At 34.8% G+C, this 26,784-nt stretch overlaps 1 protein-coding gene and 1 pseudogene across 2 annotated transcripts in view; one reads left to right on the top strand and one right to left on the bottom strand.

Moving 5' to 3' along the window:
• Window positions 1–26,784, top strand: part of RASA2 (RAS p21 protein activator 2) — a 121,667-nt gene that overhangs the window by 22,366 nt on the left and 72,517 nt on the right. For both annotated transcript variants that reach the window (XM_064378751.1, XM_064378752.1), the window contains exons 2-4: window positions 2,007–2,124; window positions 5,168–5,271; window positions 17,650–17,744. In XM_064378751.1, coding sequence (XP_064234821.1) covers window positions 2,007–2,124; window positions 5,168–5,271; window positions 17,650–17,744 — 317 coding nt within the window. The remainder of the gene's footprint in view (window positions 1–2,006; window positions 2,125–5,167; window positions 5,272–17,649; window positions 17,745–26,784) is intronic.
• LOC135275856 (putative uncharacterized protein MSANTD5) lies at window positions 10,516–11,159 on the bottom strand (annotated as a pseudogene).

The following is a 26,784-nucleotide window of genomic DNA, read 5'->3' on the forward strand; positions in this document are numbered from 1 at the left end:
GACTTGAGTATCTAGTCCAGACTTTCATCAGGAAAGCTGTGATTCAGTGATTTGTCTGAAGTCATATAGCCACTTAGTAGCAGAATAAGACAGGAATATTGGTTTTATGGTTCTTGGGGTAATGCTCTTTCCCACATGCCAACTGATTGCATAAGGGAACTGGTGTACTGATTTCAGCACCCGTAATTGTGTATGTCCTTTGAGCTCTGAGTGTCAAAGAACTTCAAAACTAGACTTTTTGGGTTATTTAATATTCCTTCAACAAATATTTCTCAGCTGTCTACTGTATGACAGTCACTGTATAAGATCTTGAAGACCAATAAGTTCTCAGGCCTCAAGAATGGGGGAACCAAAAAATAAACACAGACGTAACAATGAACAGAAGTTTAGATAATTATCAATGCTGTCAAAGAAACAAAATGGAGAAATAGAATATGGTAGCAGAACTATGTGCTTTAGGTAGAATAGTCAAGGAAGATTTCTCTAAGTTAGTGATATTTAGGCTGAGCCTGAATGATAAGGCACTAGCCCTATCTGTCTCTAGGAACGTAGCATTCCAGACAGAAGCCCTAAACTTAAACATGATGTGGCAAAATTGATGCATGAAAAGAAGTAAACACTGTCCAGGGTTAGGGGAATGGAAGGAGAAGAGATCAGAGAGACCATTGAGTAGGGCTGTTTAGACTGTGGTTTGGAAAGATAATTTTATTCTAAGTGAAATGGTGTGATATTGAAGGAGGGGAGTGAGTGAGTAACCTAAAGAATATGTTTCAAATATCACACTGCCTGATGGAGAATGGATTGTAGGAGGGTCAAAAGTGGAAGCAGGGGAACCAGTTAGGCAACTCTCATGTTTGTCTAAATAAAAGATTATGGTGGCTTAGAATGGGTGATTCTAGTCAAGGCAAGAAGTGGTTGGATTTGAGATTTATTTTGGAGGTCTGCTGGATTTACTGAAGGACTGGATATGGGAGTTTGGAGGAAGTAGTGGAAGGGTGGTGAGAGTAAGAGGAAAATGGTAGACTGGGGAAAGGGCATGTTTTAGGGAAGGAAATCAAATGTTTTTTCTGGGACTTGTTAAATTTGAAATGCATACTGGATATCCAAGGAGACACTTGAATAGTCACATCTAGTGTTTGTTGAGGAGAGGTTAGACCTGGAGTTGCAGATCTGAGAGGCGTCAGTATTAACACCATATATGGCACAGTTGGCAAAGAGACGGAAGAGAGGGTGGTCTGGAATTGAGGCATTGTATGTTTAGAGGTGAGGAGGGGGAGAAGTCAGCAGAGAGCCAGTGATGTAGGAGAAAAGTCAGAAATACTGTGTTGTGGAAGCCAAAAGAAGAGAGCATTGTGAAGAGGAATATTAATGTTCACTTGTGTTAAATTTTTCTGCCTGCTCGGATATGATGAGAACAGAGAAGTGACCATTGGATTTGGCAATGTGGAAGGCATTAGTGTCCTCAGCTAGAGCAGTTTCAGTCTCATGGTGGGGTCAGAAACTGATTGGAGAAGGTTGAAGAATGAATGGAAGGTAAGAAAGAAGAGACAATGACTAGAGGTGATGCTTTTAAGTTTTTTTTTTTCTTTTTGTGTGCTTTTTTTAAGTTGAGAAATTCCCATCATTATTTGTATGCTGATGGGAATTATTCACTAGAGAGGAAAATTAATGCCAATTCAGTAAAGAAAGATTAATTGTGGAGTAAAGTCCTTGAGTAAGTATTGGTAGGTGGGATAGAGAGCACAGATAGATGGATTACCCTTACATAAGAGTGGGGATGCAATTACCTAATTAAAAAAGGGAACTCACAAGTCACTTTACACACAGCCCCTCCCTTCAGTCTTATGAGTTTCCTTTAGACCAACTTGACCTTTCTCTAATCACTAGTGTTTTTTTTTTTTTCTGTGCCACATTAATATGTTCTTTCAGATTGAAGTCATCCTACTTAGGCTTAGTATGAGGCAGTTGATGATATTTAATACCAATTTCAAATTTTGTGCCAACAGGTGAAGCAAAAAATTTATTGCCCTATCTTGGACCCCACAAAATGAGAGATTGTTTCTGTACTATAAATTTGGACCAGGAAGAAGTTTATCGTACCCAAGTTGTGGAAAAATCTTTAAGGTTGGTAAATAAATTGGTAAATTATCATTTTTATATTTTTACTACATATATTGATTGATAAATATTATGCATTTTTCAGATTATAATCATCAGGAAGACAAGATAGACACAGTGCCTGCTTTCTTGTGGCTTTTCACTGCTTCAAAATGTATCTTCCTCTTAATTGTTCCTAATTTTATCCCTTGGTTTTCTGGAGAAAAGTTTTTTTCACATGACAGGCTAAATATTGCCTATTTGTTTGAACTTTCCTCAAAGTACATCTTTATTTTATTTATCTAAAGAATAAGTTACTTAAAGTTCATACAAGTTGCTTAATTTAATAGTGCATTACCAGGGAATGCTCAGGTAAGTATCTCATCTTTGAAAATGTAATTGCCCTTTGAGAGTGTCATAGTAAATCCTAATTCATAAAATTGGAACATACCACCTCTGCACTGTACCAATGTGAACATAGTTCTGGTGCAAAGCAGTGCCAAGAATCTTGTTCAGAGAGAAAAGTCAAAACAAGGTATGGGGAACTATTGGAATGAGCATGTAGTGAAATATTGACTGCCATACCTTATCTGAATCATATTTTAGGTCAGTTGTATTTTAGGGATCTGTTTTTGATGCCTTTTTTTAATATCTTTTTTTTAATATTTATCTTTAAAGTTTCCCTTTGTGTCTTTATTTTCATTTTTATAATTTTAAATATCTATTGAGTTCTTCATAGGAAAGGTATGACATAGAACTGAAAATACTTTAGTAGCCCAAAAACATTTCAAGTGGTAAACTTGAAATCTTTAGTCGTAATTCTTACGTTGTTCTTATTTGGCTTTAGAAGGTACTTTCAACATAATATTTGAATGTAGATGTGATACATAAAGGAAATTCTGCATTTATAATTGTTTATAAAATAATGCAAAGAGGTAAATACCTGCACATATCTTTCATGTCGTATCTTTGACTACTAGTTCTTTTTGTGTTGATTTTTATGTTGAAGTTAATTAGAAGGCTCTAGTTACTTTGTGAGACCAACTTTTAAAAGTTTACTTTTATTACATTTGAAGGGAAAAATATAGTGACAAAAGTTTAGGCATTTTAAAAACTAAAAAGCTGAACCAACTGTTTTCTAGACAAGATCAGATATGACTTCTGTAAGAGTGTTTTACTTTATATTTCAGCTTCTCATTTAGTTATGACATCTTAAAGATACCACATTTCATAGTGACGTTTCTAGAGAATCTTTTTGTTCTTTAAACTTTCTCAGGAAAGAGGTATACTTGACAATAGAAACTATCATTTGAGAGATTCACGTCTTCATAGAAGAATTTAAATATATCAAATGGCATTCTTAAAATGAACTAATAAAAATAAGTTTTGCAACATGAGGATAGACAAAGAGTTCTTACTTTGAATGCAAGAAGCACTACTAATCATAAAAGGTGAAAATTGGTAAATTAGATTTTATCAAACTTAGAGGCTCCTTTTCTTTAAAAGACACTGTCAAGAAAATTAAATGGCAAGCCACACCTGGGAGAAAGTATTCTGACAGAAGACTTGTATCCAGAATTTATTTAAAAACAAAAACCCTAGTAACTGGGTTATCTGTTAAGTATCCTCCCCCTATTTTAAGTTTTGGATATCCTCCCCCTATTTTAAGTTACTAGGGTAACTTCAAAAGAAGACAGGCGGCCATTTAAAATAGGGGGAGGATTCTTAAACAGGTATTTCAGAAAAGATTCATGAATGGCCAAGAGCACATGAAAAGGTATTCAGCATTGTTAGTCATCAGGGAAATGCAATTTAAAACCTTTTCTGTCACTATAGATTCTAGAACATAATCAGCAGTGATAGAAATCATATCACTGGTTGCCTGTAAGATTATAGTAGGCGTGATTGTAGAGTCACAAGGGAACTGTCTAGGGAGATAAAAATGTTTTATATCTTGATTAAGGTAGAGATTACATAGGTGTGTAAATTTATTATGTTACAGTCACCAGAATAGCTAAAGTTAAAGACTGTCAGTACCAAGATGTGGAACAACAGGAGCATTGCTGTCAGGAGTGTAAAACAGTACAACTACTTTGAAAAACAGATTGACAGTTTCTTGTAAATTACACATTCACCTACCTTTTAACTCAGCAGTTGCACCGTCAGTAATCGAAAGCATGTGTCTAGAAAACGTTTTGTATAAGAATGTTCATAACAGCGTTACTTTTGATAGCCTAACTCAAATAACATCAATAGGAGAATGGATTTGGAATGCAGTGAAGTAACATGCAGCAATTAAAACAGTTAAACTATTATATACACAAAAACATCAAAAAAGTCTCACAGACATTAAGCTGAATGAACAAAGCTGGACATGAGTGCACACTATATTATTCTATTTATGTAGATTTTAGGATCTTTAGTAATAGAAAGCACATCACTGGTTGGGGCAGGTATGGTGGGGTAACTGAAGAGGGGTGTTAGGAGAACTTTCTGGGGAGATAGAAATGTCCTGTATTTTAATTGAGGTAGAAGCTACACAGTGTATACATTTATCAGAAGTCATCAACCTCTATACTTTAAATGGATTTTTATTGTTTGTAACTTATACTTCAATAAAATTGATTTTCAAATAGCTTATTTTAATTTAAAAAAAATATTTTGAAGTAACCCTTCACATAACATTAGCTGTTTTAGGTATTATATATTGTGAATAATACAGCTTTGCATATTTCTAAGACAAGGAAGGTATGAATGACACTATCCTCAGCTCTCATTTAGGTCCACGTTAGGTGAGCATGACCCCAGGCAATTACTGTATCTTCTATCCACAGGACTCCTGAAAAGCTATTTGTTCAGAACTCATCCTGGCAACTTAGATCTCCTCAGAGTTCAGCTTGGTTTGTCTAGAACTTAGTTGTAATTTAGCATTGAGAATTATTTTGGGGCTTTTCAAGTTAATTTCAATGGCATTTTAGTCTATAATTTCATTAACTTTATTGAAAGTGATATTAATTATTATTTAGTTATTCTATATTATTTGAAGTAATGAGCTTTCCTTCCTTTCTAGTCCATTTTTCAGTGAAGAATTTTACTTTGAGATTCCAAGAACTTTCCAGTATTTGTCTTTTTATGTTTATGATAAGAATGTTTTACAAAGAGATCTTCGTATAGGTACGTACTATTCATAATTATCTTTAATCACAATGTTAATGTTTATATTCATTCTTTCTCTTAGTATAAAGTGTTGAAAACTGCAGAATAACATATGCTCAACATCTCTAATCTTTTTCTCTAGACTGCGTGTTCATTTGTGAAATTTCATTTTTGATTTGTATGTTCAGCTTATATGACACTTTCTCAGGGAGGCCTTTGCAGTTCCCCTAGTAAACATGCCGTAATGTTTTTATACTGCATGATGATTCCCTTTCCATGATACTCATTATGCTTGTTTGTTAGTTGGTTGTTTCTTATCTAGATTCTCTAGTTAAATGTGATATTTAAAATGGCAGGGATTCTTTTTTTTTTTGAGAGAATCTCTCTCTGTCACCAGGCTGGAGTGCAGTGGTGCAATCTCGATTTACTGAAACCTCCGCCTTCTGGGTTCAGGTGATTCTCCTGTCTCACCCTCCTGAGTAGATGGGATTACAGGTGCATGCCACCATGCCCAGCTAATTTTTGTATTTTTAGTTGTGATGGGGTTTCACCGTGTTGGCCAGGCTTATCTTAAACTCCTGACCTCAGGTGATCTACCCGCCTTGGCCTCCCAAAGTGCTGGGATTACAGGCATGAGCCACCATGCCCCATCTGGCAGGGACTTTTTCTTACAGAGTACCTTACATTTAGTAAATGTTGGGTACTTGTTTAGTGGTTCAAATCTTGTTTTTATAAAAATACTGCAGTATTGATCCTTCCAAAGAACATCTGTTTTTGAGTTTTTTCTAATAGAAGTAATAATTCACTTTATTTATACATTATCTTCCTGTCTGTATTAGTGACTGCATTAGTCTGTTCTTACACTGCTATAAAGACATACCTGAGACTGGGTAATTTATAAAGAAAATAGGTTTAATTGGCTCACAATTGTTCAGGCTGTACAGGCTTCTGCTTCTGGGAGGCAAAGGTGGTAGAAGGTAAAGGGAAAGCAAGCACATCAGCACATGGTTAGCAGGAGAGAGGAGAGTGGGGAAGTGCTACGTACTTTTACAATAACCAGATCTCATGAGAACTCACTGTCATGAGAACAACAAGGGGGATGTCCGCCCACGTGATTCAGTCACCTTCCGCCAGGCCCCTCCTCCAACAGTGAGATTACAGTTTGACATGAGATTTGAGTGGGGACACAGTCAAACCATATGAGTGAACAGTAAATATATTTTTAAAATAATTGTCAGATTGGAGTGTGATCTGTGGGCATGAACTAGAACAAAGCTTACTGGCCACATATGTGTCACATTCCTGATCTTTGCACCACTATCTTTGTATTTTAATCACAGGCAGAGGTCTAATTTACATTCATTATCATCTCTCTTTTTGGAGTCCTAAATTTCATCATCTCCATTTCCTTTTTTACTTGAAACATGGTCAAGTCTCCTACAGCTTAAAAAATTAAGCGTTATTTGTCTTTGTCCTGTTAAATAACTCCTGATGTTTCTCTGCCTTTGATATTGAACTCTGTAACAAATGGTCTGTATCAGTCCTGTGCTTGCTACTTATTTCTTTTAAAGTCTCTGTAATCTGGCTTCTATGTTTTCTTTAATAAACCTTTTTCTGAAATTCGGCAACATCATTTTAATCAAACATCCTTTAAAACAGTATATTTTTCTTAATTATAAAACTATTATATGTTCTTAATGTCTTGAAGTGATTCTGTGCAGAAGTAACTACAGTTAATAATTCGGTGTATTTCTATTTCTTCCTTTCTTTATTTCATACATTTGTATTACTACATTGTATTATTCGGGTTTTTTTCTTTTTTGGTTAATATCACAATGATCCTTGCATCACATCATTAATATTTTTCAAAATATTTGTTATATAATATCCTTTGTAGAAAAGTGTTTTATTTTAACCACTTCCTTGTTGGTGAGCATTTACATTTCCAAATTTTTGACATCCTCAATCGTGTTGCTATGAACAAATGTCCTTTGGCATAAATTTTTGCGTGTCTCTTTTTCCCCCAGGATAAATTCTTACAAGTAAAAATACTGGGTTAAGGGGTATGAACGTTTTTATGATTTTTCTCTACATATTTCTATCCCCTCCCCCCCACCACCCCACACAGTATCATACTGATGTGGACTACAGAAATATTGTACTAATTTATATTTCCCCAAGGATGTCATGGGCATAACCATTTTACTACCCCTTGGCCATTCTTGCATATTATCATTGAAAAAAAATTTTCCAAAATGATTACATTACATGTAATCATAAATAATAATAATGTAATCATAATGTAAAATAATAATTACATTATTATTTTAATGTGTGTTTCTGATTGTGAAGGAATTTAAGGAATTTTTCATATGTTTATTGGTCTTTATAGTTTTCTTCTGTGAATTAATTGTTCATTTCTTTGCCTATTTTTCTTTTGGTTTGAGTTCTAATTTTTATTTATTCTTAAGCATTCTTATTTTTAGTTATGTTAACTTTTGTCAACTATATATACCAACTACTCTTTCACAAAAGGCATTTTCTTAGTTTTTATTCTTATCTGCCTCTGTGTCACATTTCCCTCTCGGTTGCTTATTCAGTTTGTTGAAAGTGAAAGAAAAGACATGTTCATGGTGATGTATTTTTTTTTAGGTATGTTTCTCCCTCCTGAGGCTTCTTATATACAGACTCTTCTGTTTCTAGCAAACTGTTAATTGTAGATCACCCTTGAAGCTGCATCCTCAATTCAGTTAAACATTTACAAACACCTCTCTGTGGCACACAAAGGATGGGACTTTTAAGATGAATAAGACTCAAGTTGCCCCCATGCTATCAGAGAGGCAGACTTTTAGTCTAATACTGGTATATTAGGGTCTGTGCTGGAGATATGAGCAGAGTACTTGGAGAGAATAATAGGGAGAACAGCTCATTTTATTTGGTAGGAGGTTAACAGAGACTACATAGGTAGAAAAAAAAGAACAGTTTCTTTTTTTTTTTTGAGACGGCGTCTTACTGTGTCACCAGGCTGGAATACAGTGGCGCGATCTCGGCTCGCTGCAACCTCCGCCTCCTGGGTTCAAGGGATTCTCTTGCCTCAGCCTCCCGGGTAGCTGGGATTACAGGCACACACCACCACACCCAGCTCATTCTTGTATTTTTAGTGGAGATGGGGTTTCACCATGTTGACCAGGCTGGTCTTGAACTCCTGACCTCATGATCCACCCGCCTTGGCCTCCCAAAGTACTGGGATTACAGGCATGAGCTACTGGACCCAGCCAGGAAGAACAGTTTCAAGGTGACAGGGATTGGCAGAAGCATAGGGGGAAAAATGAATTATGTTTGTGATGTATCTGCTGGTAGAAGGTGAAGCTGAGGATATAAATTGGGACCAAGCCGTGGTGAACCCTAGAAACCATTCTTAATTCCAAAAGCTAAAGAATTTGGACTTTATTCTGCAAACAGTGGTTTTGAACCTTTTGAGAATATGTAACTATATATAACTGGTGTGTGTGTGTGTTGTGTGTGTGTGTGTATTATATGCATTTGTGTTGCTAAAAACAAGAGTCTGCATACTGTATAATATACACACACAGTTATATATAGTTATATATGCACATGTATTTATATACATACAGTTATATATACACAGATATATGTACACATATACACAGTTACATATGCACACACATATTATATGCTCTACTTTAAATATGTAATCTATATACATTGAGTTTGCAGTTTGGAAGTTACTGTTGTAGGCTGTAAGAAGTTGTTGATTTAGAATAGGGAGAGATTCGAGGCAGGAAGTCTAACAAGTGTGCTATTATCAAATGAAATGAGTTAGATAGAACCGTTGCAGTGGAAATGCAGATGAGGGAATATACCTCAGGGGTTTCAAATAGAACTTAGGGACCAAGATGATAAAAGAAATGTAAAAGGAGAAGAGTTAAAAATGGTCTTGTTTGTATGGCTGTTATTAACTGAGATAAGGAACACAGCAAGAACATTCATTTTTGAATGAGAAGGGGAGAGGATGACTGGTTTAAACAAGTTAAACTTGTATTACCTGGGTTACGTCTTAGTGGACATTTTGGTTGACAGTTGGAAATATAGATCTGAAGCTTAGAGAAAAGATTTAGAGATGTGGATTTGAGAGTTATTAGCATTAAGTGATAGGTGAAGCCTGTGATGGAATAAATGAAATTACCTGGGAGTGGATAAGGAGGGTGTCATTTAGAGAAGAGACTTGAAGATATATAAAGGCATATCAGGAAGTAGAAAGAGAGATAGGAGAGATTAATATCACAGAAGATAAGGAAATCTTTTAATGTCAACAACTAGAGAAAGGTAGAGTCAGATAAGGATTGATAGAGGCAATTGATAATTATTAATAACCTTTGAAAGAATGTATAACTTTGATTGACCATCATGATATCTTGGGAAAACGTTTAATTTTCATCGTCCCTTTACATATGTTATTATCTTAATGTAATATTTCTTGAAAAGGCCTTTAAGGGCTTTTAAATAGCAACATAAAGTTGAGGTTTATGATTTTCAGAAGTTGCCTTTGTTTTTTGTTTATTTTTAAAGTAAAAATCAATTTTAAGTAAAATAATTTCTAGTAAAAATCTCTTCTTTAGGGAGTGGTGTCAGAAAGCCATAACTTGGTATGAGAACTTTTTCTTAAATGTTTATTCTTTCTAAGGGATATAATTTTTACATTTAACAGAAAATTCTTTTTTCCTTTCACATATAGAATTGTTATTAAAATAAAGACAGTACATACTCTTTAAGGTTGGAAGTGGTTGATGGTTTTACTAACAAATTTTTAACATTTTTGTAATTTAATAACATTTTCTTTTGTCATTAACACATAAAGTTGTTTTTTCTTTTAATTTTGAGCTATTGGAAGTAGAATTTTCTTAATTTATAATTTGGAGTCGCTCAATTGTAGATTAAACAATGCCATAGCATTTTCTGGAAGTGAAACAAGCTAGAATTGAGAGAATCATCTCTTAAACTTAAGATTTGAGATTCTGTACAAATTGGTTATAGATAGATAGCTTTTCGGGACTTTTTATTTTTAATTACGTGAGTAATGTATTTTTGTTGTTGTTGTTGTTACTCATTTATTTCACATTTATTCTCATTCCACCTGGTGAGGAGAGGAAGGAATCGTGCCCTAACACACACAGATTGTGCTATTTTTCATTCTTTCTGATAGAATTAGGATCCAGATTCTAATTGTCTTCAAGATCTGGATCAGTCAATAGAGATGGACCACTGCAGTGGAGGGCCTGGGGCTGCTGAGAGAAAGGCAGGATACATCTGTGGAACTGACCATGGTGGGTTCATGTTCCAGGGCTCTCATCCAGGTACCTGAGCATTTTCCTCATAGATCACAGGTGTTGGGGCCCACATTGACTCCTGAAAGGCTATGGAAACGCCATAGGCCTGAGGTTGGTGCTTGGGAGGTGCAAGGTCAGCCACATCTGCACAGGGAGGACCTGAGAAGATGCTGATACTCCATCTGTGTCCCAGAATCCTGTGCAGGGCCTCTCCATAAGGACATGGCAACGATTGATACCTTGGCCTCTGTTTGGCCTCATGAATAGTGAACTTTAAGTCCAGCAAGCTTATCAGCATTTGGAGACATTCCTGCTAGCTCTTCTTCATACCCCTCTGCTTCAGACTCTGGGCAATTGTTTTTAATACTATGTGATACTTCTTACCCTGTACACTTCACGCTTAAGAAATTCCCATTCTTGCAGAAAACTCAGGATTTCCTGGTCACTCCATGGTTTAATTAACTGGACTGAGGGCTTTCCTGGTCCTTGGGCTGCTTTTTTCTGCTTCGTTTTCTGGATGTTTCTGGTAGCTTCAGTCTGAAGTGTCACTTTCTCCATTTTTATTTCTGCATTTTCTCCTGGGATTCTTCTTACTGTGTCTGCAGAGCCTGTTCCTGAGTTGATGGAACACTGGCATGCACTCTGTTCTAATGGAACCTAGGAGAGTCAGGAGGAGACTGAGTGTGGAAATGTGTTTGCTTCTCTCTCCTTCTCATGTATGGATATTTTTGTTTTTGTGAAAAAAAATTAAAATTATGGCATAGATAATACTAAATTATTATTATTTTTTTGAGATGAAGACTTGTTCTGTTTCCCAGGCTGGAGTACAGTGGCACCATCTCAGCTCACTGCAACCTCTGCCTCTTGGGTTCAAGTAATTCTGCCTCAGCCTCCTGAGTAGCTGGGATTACAGGCACCTGCTGCCATGCCTGGCTAATTTTTATATTTTTAGTAGAGGTGAGGTTTCACCATTTGGCCAGGCTGGTCTCGAACTCTTGATCCACCTGCCTTGGCCTCCCAAAGTGCTGGGATTACAGATGTGAGCCACTGCACGTGGCTTAAATTACTTTTGACCACTGCCCCCTCCCAGTCTTCTTCCCAGAGGTAATAATTGTTATTAATTTGGGGCATAATTGCTTATATTAGGCAACTTTATATGCCAGGAACAGTTAGTACAAAAACTGAATTAAAAAACTTGAGAGCTAGATCCATGCTAAAAAAAAGATAGGAAATTGTAAAGTTAATGTTACTGTGTGATGTATTCTCCTAATGTATAGTTTCTTCTTAAAATGAGAGAAAAAGATAAAAACTTTAAGCATATATTTTTATTTCCAGTGAGGATTCTAATGATACTGAAACTAAAACATAAATGTTTTACCTCCTAATATGTATTTTTTAATTATTTTATTTTTCAAGAGCTCAAATAAGTAAACTATGACTATTTTTCTAGAGCTCAAACAAGTAAACTATGACTATCTTGCTAGATTCTGGCAGTTCCCTCCCACCCCTCACCATGCCATCTTGGTTCAGAACCACAGAGAGATGAAAGGATTTTACTAGAATGTCAGAGACCTGAATACTAACCATGACTATGTCACTGTCTATCTATGTGATCTTTATTGAGTCATTTTCTTAGGCTTGGTTCATCTGTAAAATAAGATTGTGTTTAAAATAGTTAAGGTATTTTCCAACACTTTGAATTGTAATTTCTGCTGACATTTAGCTTTTAAGCAGAATTTACTGTTTATAAATTGCCTGTGGCTACATTTTGGTGTCTGTTTGCACAGGGACTATATCAGTTATCTACTGCTATGTAACTACTCCAATACCTAGTGGCTTAATACAGCTACATACATTTACTCATGATCCTATTGTTTGTCAATTTGAGCTGATCCCAGCTAGGTGGTTCTATGGCTTGTCTTGCCTGGGGCTGATGTGCAGTTATTTGCGAGATTGACTGAGGCTGACTGGTCTGATTCATATGTCTGATGGTTGGTGCTATTAGCTGGACCTTCCTCACCACATGGTCTCATGGTTGGTTCTAAGAAGGCAAGCCCTAATGCACATGTGTGTCACATTTGCTGATGTCCCATTGGTAAAAGCAAGTCACATATCTAATCCCAGAGTCAGTGCTATAGGGGACCGCACAATGATGTAGATACTGGAAAGTATGGAGGCCATTAATATACCAGTCTACTACAAAGACCAAAATGTATCTATTGAAACCTCATACACTAAGGCTTCAAAGTGCTGCCATTGTCTCTAAATTGCTGCTGTTGACTGTCTGCCAGAATTTGTTCAGTCTTCTGGTCCTGTTTCATTTTTACATAGGCAGTAACACTTGTCACTGTTTTTAATCTCCTCTTTTAGCCATTTCTACTTGTGCTCAAGTAGGAACAGGACCATCAGGATTTTGCCAATTGGTTAACTGTGTCAGACTGAAATTTCTAATAATGTATCTGAAAGTGGGTCCCATGGGTAACACGGTATTTACCAATGACAAGAAAATGCTGCTGCAAAATATTAGAAAGCTTAAAATGCTTTTTTTACTTAAAGATCAACAAAGATGGTTTCTGTGCCCACAGTTCCTTCATTTCCTTTTTTATTTCCTTTGTCTGATTTTAAGGAACTAATACAGCATCTGGTGAGTATATGTTTGGTTTTAAGATCTTTCTGTGAGTTTGTCAAGACAGTGAGGAGATTAAGTACTGATTTTAAATGATTTATTGGGAAGTTTGTTTGTTTCTTTTTTTTTTTTTAAGAGACAGGTCTCTCACTGTGTTGCCCAGGCTGGACTTGAACTCCTGGGATCAAGCAATCCTCCTGCCTCAGCCTCCCAAGTACCTGGAACTGCAGGCATGCACCACTGCACCCAGCTGTGTTTGATATATTTTTTTTTTTTTGACGTTGGTAATTTCATAGCTAGTGAAATTATGAATTAACTTTGTTTAAAATAGTAATCACCGGCTTGGCACAGTGGCTCATATCTGTAATCCCAGCACTTTGGGAGGCCAAGGCAGGTGGACTGCTTAAGCTCAAAAGTTGAAGACCAGCCTGGGCAACATGGTGAAAACCCATCTCTACAAAAACTATAAAAATTAGCCAACTGGGACCAACTATAAAAATTAGTTCCAGCTACTTGGGAGGCCGAAGTAGGAGAATCACCTGAGCCCAGGAGGTCGAGGCTGCAGTGAGTTGTAATCATGCCACTGCACTCCATCCTGGGAAACAAAGCAAGACCCTGTCTGGGGAAAAAAAAATGATAAAAAATAACATAAACAAAAGGAAACAGTAAACAGTAAACTGAAACAATCTTTGGAAACATTAGAGGCACAAAAAAGGTTTTTAAGATCATTAAGCTAAAGTCGTTCTAATTCAGAGGAGGCACATTAGATGTAGAGTTTCTAATAAGTAATTTATTAGAGAATTTGACACTAGATTATGGAATTAGTGTTTGTGTTGGAAGGAACACAAACAGGCATACCTTGGTTTTGAAACCTGGCTTCTGCACCTGTTAGAGGCAAGTTTAAAAATATTGTTCACCTTTCCTCATCTGTAAGATGGAGATTATACCCTCTGTCTCCAAGATTGTTATGAAAATTAGACGAGAAAATATATAAGAATGTCTCCTACCTGGTAGACACTCAGTAAATTCTGGCTTTTCTTTCAGTTCAGTGCTCTTTCCACTATATCAGGCTGCTGACCTTTTACTGTTAATGTCTGCTCAGTGATAAAACAACAAAACAGAATCATGAGGCTTTTTTTTTTATTCTATTCATATTTCAGAAACTTGTTTCTTCCTTCCCCATCCCTTTTGTCTCCCTCTCCTATACTTCCTTCTCATTTATTCTCCCACCTTTTTTTCTCCTTCATTCTTTGTCTCTCTTTCCCTCTCCCACTTCTGTTTTATTCCCTTGAGCTGATGATGTGTATTTCTTTTTATATGTTATATTGCCTAATAAAGTGCTAGACACGCTGTAGGTATCCTGCTACCTAATGACTTCAAATATTTTTCTTATTTTCCTGTGCCATTCTTATATATCAGTTTCTCTAACTTTGTGGGATCATGTACTCTTTCTTCCCTGCTTCTTCAGGCCAGCTAACCTCATGCAACTAGATCTTTATATATCAGAAACTGACATCTTAAAAAGGAGCTTAATAAGAGGTGGCAATAAAATTGCACATTACTCCCAACTCTCAAATGGCTTATTTATGCAGCTAGTCAGAGAAGGGTTTCCCTCTCATAGGACAAGAAACATTCAACTCTTCAGTGACAGTGAATGTCATGATACTCAAGATGCGGAATAGGAGGAAGAGGCTCTCTTCCAGAATACATTACCTGTGAGACTAAGAGAAAATTCTCTTTTGGAAAGGCACCTGTGACAGTGGAGATGTATTTCCAGTGATCTGAGATTAGTGAGTCATAAGTGGGACAGGTAGAGTTCTACTTTAGTTTTTAGCAGCATTGTTACTTAAATAGAGTTTGGATAAATGGGAAGCCTACAAATCAAATCAGCATTTACAACACAGTGCCATTGTGATCGTTGAATGAGGGAATGAATTTGTCAAACCAATAAATTCCTAAATAAACTTTGTAAAAAACCCTCTTTTTGAGTTTGGGGCTTGTTTTAGTGATGTTTATATGTATTATATGTGTGTACATATGTACATCTACATACATATTCATAAATTGTGTATAAAACTAAAAATTATGGAAATTGTAAAGTAGAAATTTCACCAGAAGTCCACTGATTCATTTCTGGATGGTAAGTAAACGCTCTTAAAATTATGTGCCAGATATTATCTGTGCCTTTTTCGGGGGAGAGGACATGAAAGATACACAGTTACAAATACTCTTAAAGGGAGGGGAATGGTTCTCAAAAGGAAAGCGCTTCAGCTATAGGATGTATAGATTCGTTTCTGCATGTACATATATATATATATTTGAGTATCAAATGTTATGCATTGCCTTAACATTTTATTTACATCTGGTGTGGAATCAGTGGTAATTAAGACTACTTGATAGAATTATGACAATCATTTGTGGCATACAATATTGAATACTTTGTCATAACTTTATATCCTAAGCCATAACTAGTATATGGATTTGCCAGGAATTTGATACAGATAAGACATTCCAGAGATTTGTATGATTTGTCTCTTATCCTAAACTCTTCCTGTAGTTTAAGGAATATTTGAGTATTCCAGTTACCAGTGCCTCAATTTTATATTTGGCTTTATTTAGTACTATAAGAATTTCTGTTTTGCCATCATTTTTATCTTAAATTTAACCAAAAAAGAACTGAAATACATTATTTCCCTAGTGCCATTTTCTAAGTGATTTGAATGAACTATAAATGCTATATATTCATATAAAGATTTTGATCTTCAACTTACATTTTATCCAAAGTATTTGAGAGAAAGTTGGGAAGATACATATTTGTTATCAAGACCAATTTATTTTATGTATTTTAACTTCATGTATTAATAGACATACAAAGGTGAATTTTCAATAGGCCTCCTTTGATTTTTTTTTAATACACTTACCACTTTATAATAAAATATAGCTGTGTACTGTAGTGTTTTCTTTAAAATTAGATGTATCGGTTGTCTTCATAGTTTGAATTCCAAGACATGAATGAGAGAAGCTTATCAAAAACTGTAATGTGGTTACATTCTAAAAATAACAGTTTTATTGAGATGTGATTCATATACCATCAAATTAACTCTTTTAAAGTATACATCATATTTGCAACTTGTTTTTCAGTGATTCAGAAAAAGAATCATTATATACATTAGAGGAAGAGAAACATGATAAAAGTTAACAAAAGAGGAATCTGAGTAGAGAATATGGAGGTTTTTGGTGTATAGTTCTTGCAACTTTGTTTGAAATTATTTCAAAATATATCTTTTTTTCTTTTTCCCAGCACTGATGGCTTGGGTGAATTAGAGTATTTTTTAAATTACAAAAAGTGTATGGCATGGTGGGGGCCTTAATATATTCACAGAGTTGTGTAACCATCACCACTATCTAATTCCAGAATAAAATTTTAAGCATAGTTTTTGTTTGTTTTCCTGTTCTTTCCTTTTTCTTGATATACAAAAGTTAACATACCTTGACAGAAAAATTTCTGTACAATGTTCTTACAGTTTTAAAATGTTGAACTAAAAGACCAAGGTATGTCATAAGTACAAGGAAATAAAGTAGAATTAGGGCACATAAAATGAAAATTCTTATTTGTCAAAGAATTTGTTGAAACTTTTGTGTAGAACCCTGGAATAAATTGTCAGTCTTTTGCAAAACTGTGTCTACTTCTTAAAACTTGAATTGAGGAAGGAAATGCTTTGTACCAAGATGGCATCTACTTTATTATAAGACCATTTCTGTTTCTTCCTCTCATACTACTTTGTTCATTGTACTGTATCTTCCTCTGAGAGGGTTTAAACTGTAGAGAACTGCCTTAATTTTTGTATTCGTTGGAGCAACATAATCAGTGTTTGCAATGTTTTGATAAAAGTACATTTTTAATAAAATTGTTATAAACTCCCATAATTTTCAAGTCAGTTTTCACTTTTGTTAATGATGTATGATATTGTTCTTCCTTTTCTCTTAATTGGAATTTATAAACTCTTACTAAATGCAGATACATCTGCTCTAGAACATATCTTTTGTTCATAGTGTCAAAAAATTGGGAAGATTAGTTTGCGCTACCATTGTACCTTGCTTTTTATAATGAGTATACTCTGGGTAAAAACATGAATCTGAATAAGCACTAGAAAATGCAGTTGCATGTAAATACAATTGAGGTTCTATCTAATCCCCTGATTCAAAATGACCCAGACAGAGGTCTGCCAAAGGACAAGGAGAAATAAGACATTTTTTCATTCTTTAGAATATAGAAAAAGGCTTTATAAAAATGGATTTTTATGTCAATAGGTACAAATTATTTTAAAGTATTTTCTATAAAATATTATATAAAACAGTGCTAATGAGTCTTAGGATTATACAAAGCATGTTTTCTTATATTGTTTTACTTATTTTCTGTAGGAAAAGTAGCCATCAAAAAAGAAGACCTGTGTAATCACAGTGGCAAAGAAACCTGGTTTTCATTACAGCCTGTTGACTCCAATTCAGAGGTTCAGGTAAATATTAAGGCTTATATAATACAAGAGATTGTCACAGGAAATGAGTGAAAAATGAACTAATTAAACTAGTTCATGAAAATAGAGCATATTATACCTTATTTTAAATTCTGACATCAAATATTATAACCTTTGAGTAATATAGAACAGGAAGGTAATGGCTTTGTCACATTGTTTGAAGAATAATGTTCATGTGTATGTATATGTGTAGATTTGGGGAGATTAGGGCATTTCTTTCTTACCTTAGTTCTTCTGTTTGAGTCACAATAGCAAATTGTTTTTTTTCTTTAAGGGGAAAAGTTTTAGGGGAAAAGATGTATTTTATCAACTCTGATTTTGGGAAGAATCCCTGGAAGTCTGATTTCATCTGTCCTGATCAGGATTCTCTGTTTTCTCTCTTGTAAACTGAACTTGGGGAAATGTTATTCATTTAAACCCTGCCTAAGCCCACTGTGCACAGCCTTCACTCCCACACCCGCCCTTCCTGTTGTTCACCTCGCTTTTTATTTGAAAGGGTATCATTACTGTTTAATTTCTTTTTTCTTTTTACCAAAATAAGAGACCTTTTTCAGATTCTGTATGCGAGTAAAGATGTGTGTTTAGCCATGTAGCTGAAGTTTCTATTTGTTTTTAGAAAATCTGAGTTGCTCTGTCTTAGAAATTATTATTTCTGTCTAAAGGGAATCTTTCTGTTGTAACTTTATTTATTTATAAAATATGGTAAGGATTGTGAAACCATTTCCCGAGGGCATAATTGCAAGCAGGATTCTTCCTCTCTAAAAGAAGTTATAATTTGCCACTGTGACTCAAACAGAAGGTTAAGACAAGAAAAAAGTGCTACACCCACACCACAGATAATTTGCAACTAAATGCCTATGTCTCCATTTCATCATAATCTCTTAGACATTCTCTTTGATTATTAAATTCTCAAAAGATTATTTATGCACTAAAACCCCTTCTTAACTACAAAATATAACATACTTTTCCTATTTAACCTACTTTGCCATGTTTTAATGTTCTTGTCTTTCCATATGTCCATAACTATTACTCAGATCCCAGTTGTACAGTATTGTAAATGATCCATGTTAGAGGCAATGTGAAGAAGTGGAAAGGGTTTAAATTAAAAGGCAGAAAACTTAGGTCCTAGTTTTCATATGTAGTTACTTAAATGACATTGAATTTCATTTCTATAAAGTGAGAATAAAAGTTGCCATATTTAATTCATATGGTTGTGAGAATTAAGTGAAATATTGTAAGAATAGTTTAAAAGCTGTTAATGCTATATGAATGTAAAATATTACCAGCAGTCAGTCTGGTGGCTATTTTCCTAATATTCCTTTACCAAAAGGCAGATATGAAAGTTTTAAAGTACCAGTTTTTCTTCTAATAGTTTTCACAAAAGGCAATATAGGAAAAGGCTTTCAAAATTTAGTATAAACTGAAATTTTATGAATCATTAAATTTCATAAAACTCATAAATGTTACGAGGTTTATGTAAATTTGCTAAATGATTTAAGAGTTCCAGCTCTCAAAAGGTAGAAATCTATGTAGAATACTCTTCATAGAGTTTTTGGAGATGGTACTAGAGATTAGTACAGGGACACAAACCTTTAATGGTGTGTGTGTGTATATATGTATGTATGTATATATACATGCGTTACATATGCATGTGTATGCTTATTTATAGATATATATATGTATATGTGCATGTATATATATATATACACATTTGAGATATATATATCTCATCTATGAAATGAAAATTTGTGGAAGCAGCAGTTACCTATTAGATATAGTTATCTTAAAATCTGTGCAAGTTATTTTCATGAGTATGAATTATTAAACTTTACAACTCTTTTGTCTTAAATGACAATTAATAAGATTTACCCACTATTTAAAATAGATTTTAGAAGGAAAAGTACTTTAGGGGGTGGGAGAGATATATAACACTTTGGGGTTAATATGGTACCATTGAAAATGTTGTCTGGCCCCGGTACTGATATGGGAGTACTAAATTACCTTTGTGAATCTAGAAAAGATAGAAAATCATTCCATGGTTCATACAGTCTTACTTCATTAATAAATTTGTTCACTTCCATAAACTTTATAAAATTTTACAAAAATAGGAAACATAAGAGCAATGGGAAATAAGTGAAAGCTATTAAACAGATTGAGTTCAACAGGAACTTAGTCTGATAATTGCTATTAGTAATTATACCAGTATATTCTAAGCACAGTACTAAGTACTTAATGTCATTTAATTTTCAGAATAGATTATGAGGTAAATAGTATTACCTCCATTTTACAAATAAGGCAAATGAAATTCACAGAGGTTAAATGTGTTCTCCAAAGTTACAGAACTACTAAGTAGTGGAACCTTGATTCCAAAAGAGATCTGTCTGATTCTAATACTCCTAACCACAGTGCCTTTACTATCTTTCACTATTCTGTACTATTAGTCATAAAAGAAAATCAACAGATTAGGAGTATCACTTAAGTAACATCTGAGTGTAAGGAACAGAAGTCTGCTCAGATTTGCTCAATGGAAATGGGAGAGGGCATTAGAAAGCTCCCAAGAGTTTCTTGGAATGTCATTATGGGAACTTTACATGGCCAGTGTGAGCTAGAAAGTTGTCAGGCATTTGCAGAAGAGCTGCACCTTAAGCGGAGGTTAGATTCTTAGAACAACAGACATTAAAATTTACATAAGTTCATCTGTAAACTGAGTATATAAAATAAAAAGTTTTAAAAATTCGCATAAGTTACACTTATTTTTTAAAAGACTTTAGTTTCTTATAAAATACCTTAAGGTGTTGGGTGGTTTGTTTGTTTTTGGTTGACAATTACATAAAATAATTGGCTTTCATTCCGGACCATGGTAAATGAAAACTATATACTGTGTCTTTAAACTTAAAACCCCCGCACCCAGTACTGCAGGTGGCATATGGAAACAGATCCACCAATCATTTCTTCCTATTCATATATATATTCACTGTGCTCATTGAGTGTAAGTGCTCACTGTTTAAATATTGTTTTTTTCTCCCTTTCATGAAGTGAATAATGTTTTATTTCAGTCTTTTCCTCTCATTTTAATAACTATTCACTTTGCAAAATATAAAGGAAAGAAAAAACACCATTTAATTTTGAGATTCCATGGTATTCTTTTTGTATATCTGATAAGACATGTCTCTTCCCCTGCTTCTCTCTGTAAATCTACTCCCTTTCTTGTTGATATCTAAAAGAGGCCACACCAGTTTTTGAGTCTATGTTACCATACACCTTCCTAACCTCTAACATCTCACTTAGTTTTCTGCCACAATTTAGAGGGAAAATTTGGCTAGACTTGGGTCAGATGTCCACTGCAATCTTAATTTGATATGGTTGGAGGAAAAATCGCTGTAAGGCAGTCCATTTTGGGGCATTGAGTAGGCATGTTCCCAAAGGAAAGGGGTTTGGGTAGAGAAAATGATTGCATTGCTACCTCAGTGTGAGAGATACTTGTTTCCTGGTTCTACCACTAATTAACGTTTGTGCCCCAAATAATTGCTAGCCTATTGTTACCTGAGGATCTTATCTATGAAATGATAAAGTCAGCATAAAGGGTTCCCTTGGTTGTGAGGTTCTAGGGAAATAACGTGCAGAAATGTAATTTAGTTTTCAAGTGAAAAGATCCTAATAGTAGTAAGATTGGCTTTATGCCAAAACAGTTGAAAAATTGTTAGGAACTATAACCTCTTACCTTGAATTGTCTCCCAGAGCTAATTTTTTATTATTGCTGATACTGTTATACTTGTCAATAATGTTAATAATTTTTTTCAGTTTCATTTTCAGTAGTTCAAAATATTAATATTTCATGAGTGTATTTTTCTACCTTTTTTTTTCTTTTTTAAATTTAGGTTTTGGCTTGATTCTACCTTTTGTAATTTTTCCTTCTGGGCTGAACCATTTTTTTCCTCAACCAATTGTAATCTGCTTTCAGACTCTGCGGTGGGTCAGAGGGAGAACAAAAATGGTTCTTTTTACCAATGACATTGTATGAATAAGTCTAGTGGACATTTTTCAGTCCTCATCTTACTTGATCTTTGAGCAGCTTTTGATATGGTGACCACTCCCTTCATTTTGAAGCATTCTCTTCCTTAGTTTATGGTCCTAGTTATTATCTACTTCATTTGGTATTCTTTCTCGATATTCTTTGCCACGTATGTGAAGTTAATATGGGTTGTGCTGGTGCTTTCTATAAATCCTATTTTGGCTTCAGTGAACTGTAGCCGTGCTATTAGTTATTGGGTCCTGGAATGCACCAGAAAAATTTAAGTACTTATCCTTTCTTTATTTCTTAGGCACTATGATAAAAAGCATACTTTATATACGGTTGATTAAAACAGGCCAGGTGCTGTGGCTCCCGCCTGGAGTCCCAGCACTTTGGGAGGCTGAGGCAGACGGATTGCTTGAGCCTAGTAGTTCAAGACCAGCTTGGGCAGCATAGTGAGACCCCATCTCTATAGCAAAACAATAGAGTGATTAAACCAAATCTCCCATGTGGAGAATTTGCTGCTCTCATTAATTAAGGAGTTTGTCTCACACAACTTGCCCAAGCAGTAAATCCAGATGTGCTATCAACCATGTCCTATATGATGCAATTGCTTAATAGGTCTTTACCAACAAGCACATCTTGAATTTCTGGATCATGCCATGAATTATTGATTGTTTTATAGATTTTTTTTTTTTTAAAGGCCTCTGCCTTACCTGTTTAAAAAGACATTTAAAAAAATGCAATGATTATAGCTAATAATATATATACCAGATTTTTTAAAACATGCCCTATTTAAGACATAATAAATATAAAAACATAATTCATTATTGCAGGTTGATTTTTTTAAACTTCATTTTAAATTTTTATATGTGAATTAACAAAGGAATGAACCATTCTAGATTATATTAAATGCTTCTTTAAGGAGAAAACAACACCTTCATAAAGAACTGCCATTAATGTAAGAGATACTAAATAAAACTTGTATTTTACTTTTTCATTTGATGGGCAGTTGTGTCCAATATTATTTATAAAGGTAATTTCTATGTACTAAAACGTCCATTAGAAATCCAGAAGTTGGGATATTTTTCACCTCATGTTCTTCTTTCATTGTACTTCACTGTATTGTGCTTTACAGATACTGCATTTTTGACAAATTGCAGATTTGTGACAACCATGGATTCAAGTGAATCTGTCTGCCTCATTTTTCCAACATCATATGCTCGCTTCATGTCTCTATGACAGCATTTTTTAGCAATAACATATTTTAAAATCAAGATACGTATATTGGTATTTAAGACATATTGTACTCTTAGTAGACTGCAATATAGTGTAAATGTAACTTATATGCACTAGAAAACCAAAAAAATTTTGTCACCTTGTATTTAGATATTTTCTTTATTGAAGTAGCCTGGACCCTTAGACAGTATTTCCAAGGTATGCCTGTAAAAAATTTTTTTGCCAGTTGAAACATAATTGAGTTCTTTTATGTGAAAATTGTTGTTGAAATTTAGTATTTTGTTATAAAAACAAAATAAAGTTTAGACTTGAGAGGATTTTAAGTGCATATATTGTATTTTGCTCAGATACCTCTGTATTCGTCTATTTTTGTGTTGCTATAAAGGAACCTCTAAAGCTGAGTAATTTATAAAGGAAAGAGGTTTATTTTGACTTACAGTTCTTCTACAGGCTATACAGGAAGTATGGTGCTGCCATCTGCTTCTGGTGAGCACTTCAGGAAGCTTACAATCATGGTGGAAGGTGAAGGGGGAGCAGGCATATCACATGATGAGAGAGGGAGCGAGAGACAGAAGGCGGAGGTCCCAGACTCTTAAACAACTAGATCTCACATGAACTAACTAAGCAAGACTCACTTACCACCAAGGTGATGGCACTAAGCCATTCATGAGGGATCTGCCCCCATAATCTAATACCTCCCACTAGAGGCCCCACCTCCAACATTGGGGGGTCACATTTCAACCTGAGATTTGGAGGGACAAACATTCAAACCATATTCACCTCCATTCATCTTATTTTCCCAAACTATATGCAGAAATTTAAATGGTATCTTCTATATGGTACCAAGAATATATGTAATATACAATTGAAATAATCACAGATATTTTCATGTGAAATTTTTGTAAAATTAATTGAAATAAAGTTAGTATATAAAATACTAAATCTTCAGATAGTATCCGTATTACCCTGTTTTCACACTGCTGATAAAGATATGCCTGAGACTGGAAAGAAAAAGAGGTTTAATTGGACTTAGAGTTCCACATGGCGCGGAGGCCTCAGAATCATGACAGGAGATGAAACACACTTCTTACACGGTGACGGCAAGAGAAAATGACAGAGAAGCAAAAGCGGAAACCTCTGATAAACCCATCAGATCTTGTGAGACTTATTCACTATTACGAGACTAGCACAGGAAAGACTGGCCCCCATGATTCAATTACCTCCCTCTGGGTTCCTCCTACAACACATGGGAATTCTGGGAGATACAGTTCAAGTTGACACTTAGTGGGGACACAGCCAAACCATATCAATATCAGGGTAACATAAGTTCCTCAGAATGCTCCTTAATACAAGATAATCTCATGTTATAATTGCATATATCAGCCTAACATAATTAATGCTATGGAAGTCATATATAGCAATTCCAAGAATTTGGTTTATTTTTTGTTAAAGGTATATAATACAGTACTAGGTATCTGATCTTCCAACATTTTCTGCTATACATGAAAAGTATACTGTCTTTGAGCTTCCTTTAAGAAATTGAATAATAAGAATGCAGTTGTAGACCAAATCACATTACATGTTTATTATCAAACATAGTTCCTTGTTGGATTTTTTTTTTGAGACAGAGTTTTGCTCTTGTTGCCCAGGCTGGAGTGCAACCTCTGCCTCCTGAGTTCAAGTGATTTTCCTGCCTCAGCTTCCCAAGTAGCTGGGATTAACAGGCATGCACCATCATGCCCAGCTAATTTTGTATCTTTAGTAGAGATGGGGATTTTCCATGTTGGTCAGACTGGTCTCCGACTCCTGACCTCAGGTGATCCTCCCCCCTTGGCTTCCCAAAGTGATAGGATTACAGGCATGAGCTGATGCACCCAGCCTCCTTGTTGGATTCTTAATGTTGCTTCTTTGTAGGTACTGTCTCTGTTTTCTGTAGTTGCTTTTAGGATTTTCTTTTTATCTTCTGTTTTCAGCAGTTTTACTATCCTGTGCCTAGGTATGGTTTTCTTTATATTTATTTTTCTTATTTGTCCCTAGGAGTTCTTGAATCTGTGGCTTGTCTTCTATCAGGAAAATTCCAGGCAATTATCTCATCTCCTTTTTAATCTACCCTGTTCTTTTTTTCTCTTCTCTGCTGTGACTCCAGTTACATGGATAATAGGGCATTTCACTATGTCTCGTATGTCTTCTATGCTTTTTCCCTCTCTGTGCTTCATTGTGAATATTTTCTACTGACCTATCTCTCATTTCACCAATCCTCTTATCAGCTGCAGCTGCTCTACTACTAAATACATCTTCATTTTGGTTTATTACTTAGTTTTAACTTTTTTATTTCATTCATTTTATAGTTTCTAGGTAGCTGCTGGATTTTTGATATTGTTTTCCATCTTTTAAGAAAAAATAGCTATTTTAGGCTAGATGCAGTGACTCACACCTGTAATCCCAGCACTTTGGGAGGCTGAGGTGGGAAGATTACTTGAGCCTGGCCAACATGATGAAACCCTGTCTCTACCAAAAATACAAAAATTAGCCAGGTGTGGTGGCGCATGCCTGTATTCCCAGGTACTCGGGAGGCTGAGGCTGGTGAATTGCTTGGACCCAGGAGGCAGAGGTTGCAGTGAGACGAAATCACGCCACTGTACTGTGGCATGGGTGACAGAGCAAGACTCTGTCTCAAAAAAAAAAAAAAAGCTATTTTAAATTCTATCAGTTCCAATGTCTGCATCTCTTGTAAATCCATGCTTTTCTCATTTTTTTCCTCTTGATTTTTGATCTTCTGGCATATTCTGTAATTTTTGATGGAATGCTGGAGATTGAAATATAAAATATATTGGAGATAATTTGAGGGTCTGAATGATATTTTTCCCCCAGAGAAGATATATGATTCTCTACCAGCAACTTCTGTTTCTATCTTGTTGGACAGAACTATGTCATATGGCTATCTGTGGTCTCAAGGGAGGCTAGAAAATGTCAGTTTACTGGGCTTATAACTGCTCCATCAAAAAAACAAAACACACACACACATACACATACACACACACAGACAAATTTGTTTTGCTACAATCCAAATCTATAAAATGATTACAGATATAAGTAAAACTGCACTTTTGTGCAAAAAGAGACTAAAAAATGTTTCAAAATGTTCACAGATTTGAGTTTCTAAAACTGAAAAGCAATTTTAAATAAATTAAAACTTTGTTCATTTTTCTTTACTAAAAGCAACAAAGTAGTAGTAAAAACTTTGAAAATTAAATTGGTAATATAAACTCTTAAAATCTAGAGCAAAAAAGCAAAGAAAATCTGAAATTTCACCAACCAGAGGTAACTTCTATCAACATTTCAGTAGATGGTCTTGTAATTTTATACATATTAACATTATAGTATGCACCCTATTTTGTGACTTATTTCTTTCGCTAAGTATCATATACATATTTCCATGTTAAAGTATATGATGAGTTAGTGTTTTACAGTTTAGAAATTATAATTTCCTTAATTTAACTCATAATGCCTTTTGATCTAGTATTCCACTGTAGCAGTATGTATTTTGTGTCTGCCTGTTCTGTCCTCACACTTTTCTTGACCAGGTTAATATATAATTATGTTGTTGTTGATTAATAGCTAAGGAATGTTTTATTTACTGGTCAGTGGGAGTAATGAACATATTAGGTAGGCTCTGACTCAGTAATAATGATTCCTGGTAGAATCTCATTAAAATCCTTTTTGACTTGATATAGTACTATGATTTTAGTTGTAAACAAAATGATTATTTTT

The sequence above is a fragment of the Aotus nancymaae genome, unplaced genomic scaffold, assembly GCF_030222135.1.
Source record: "Aotus nancymaae isolate 86718 unplaced genomic scaffold, 86718_ANA_hifiasm-v0.15.2.pri h1tg000019l, whole genome shotgun sequence".
Taxonomy (NCBI): Eukaryota; Metazoa; Chordata; class Mammalia; order Primates; family Aotidae; genus Aotus; species Aotus nancymaae.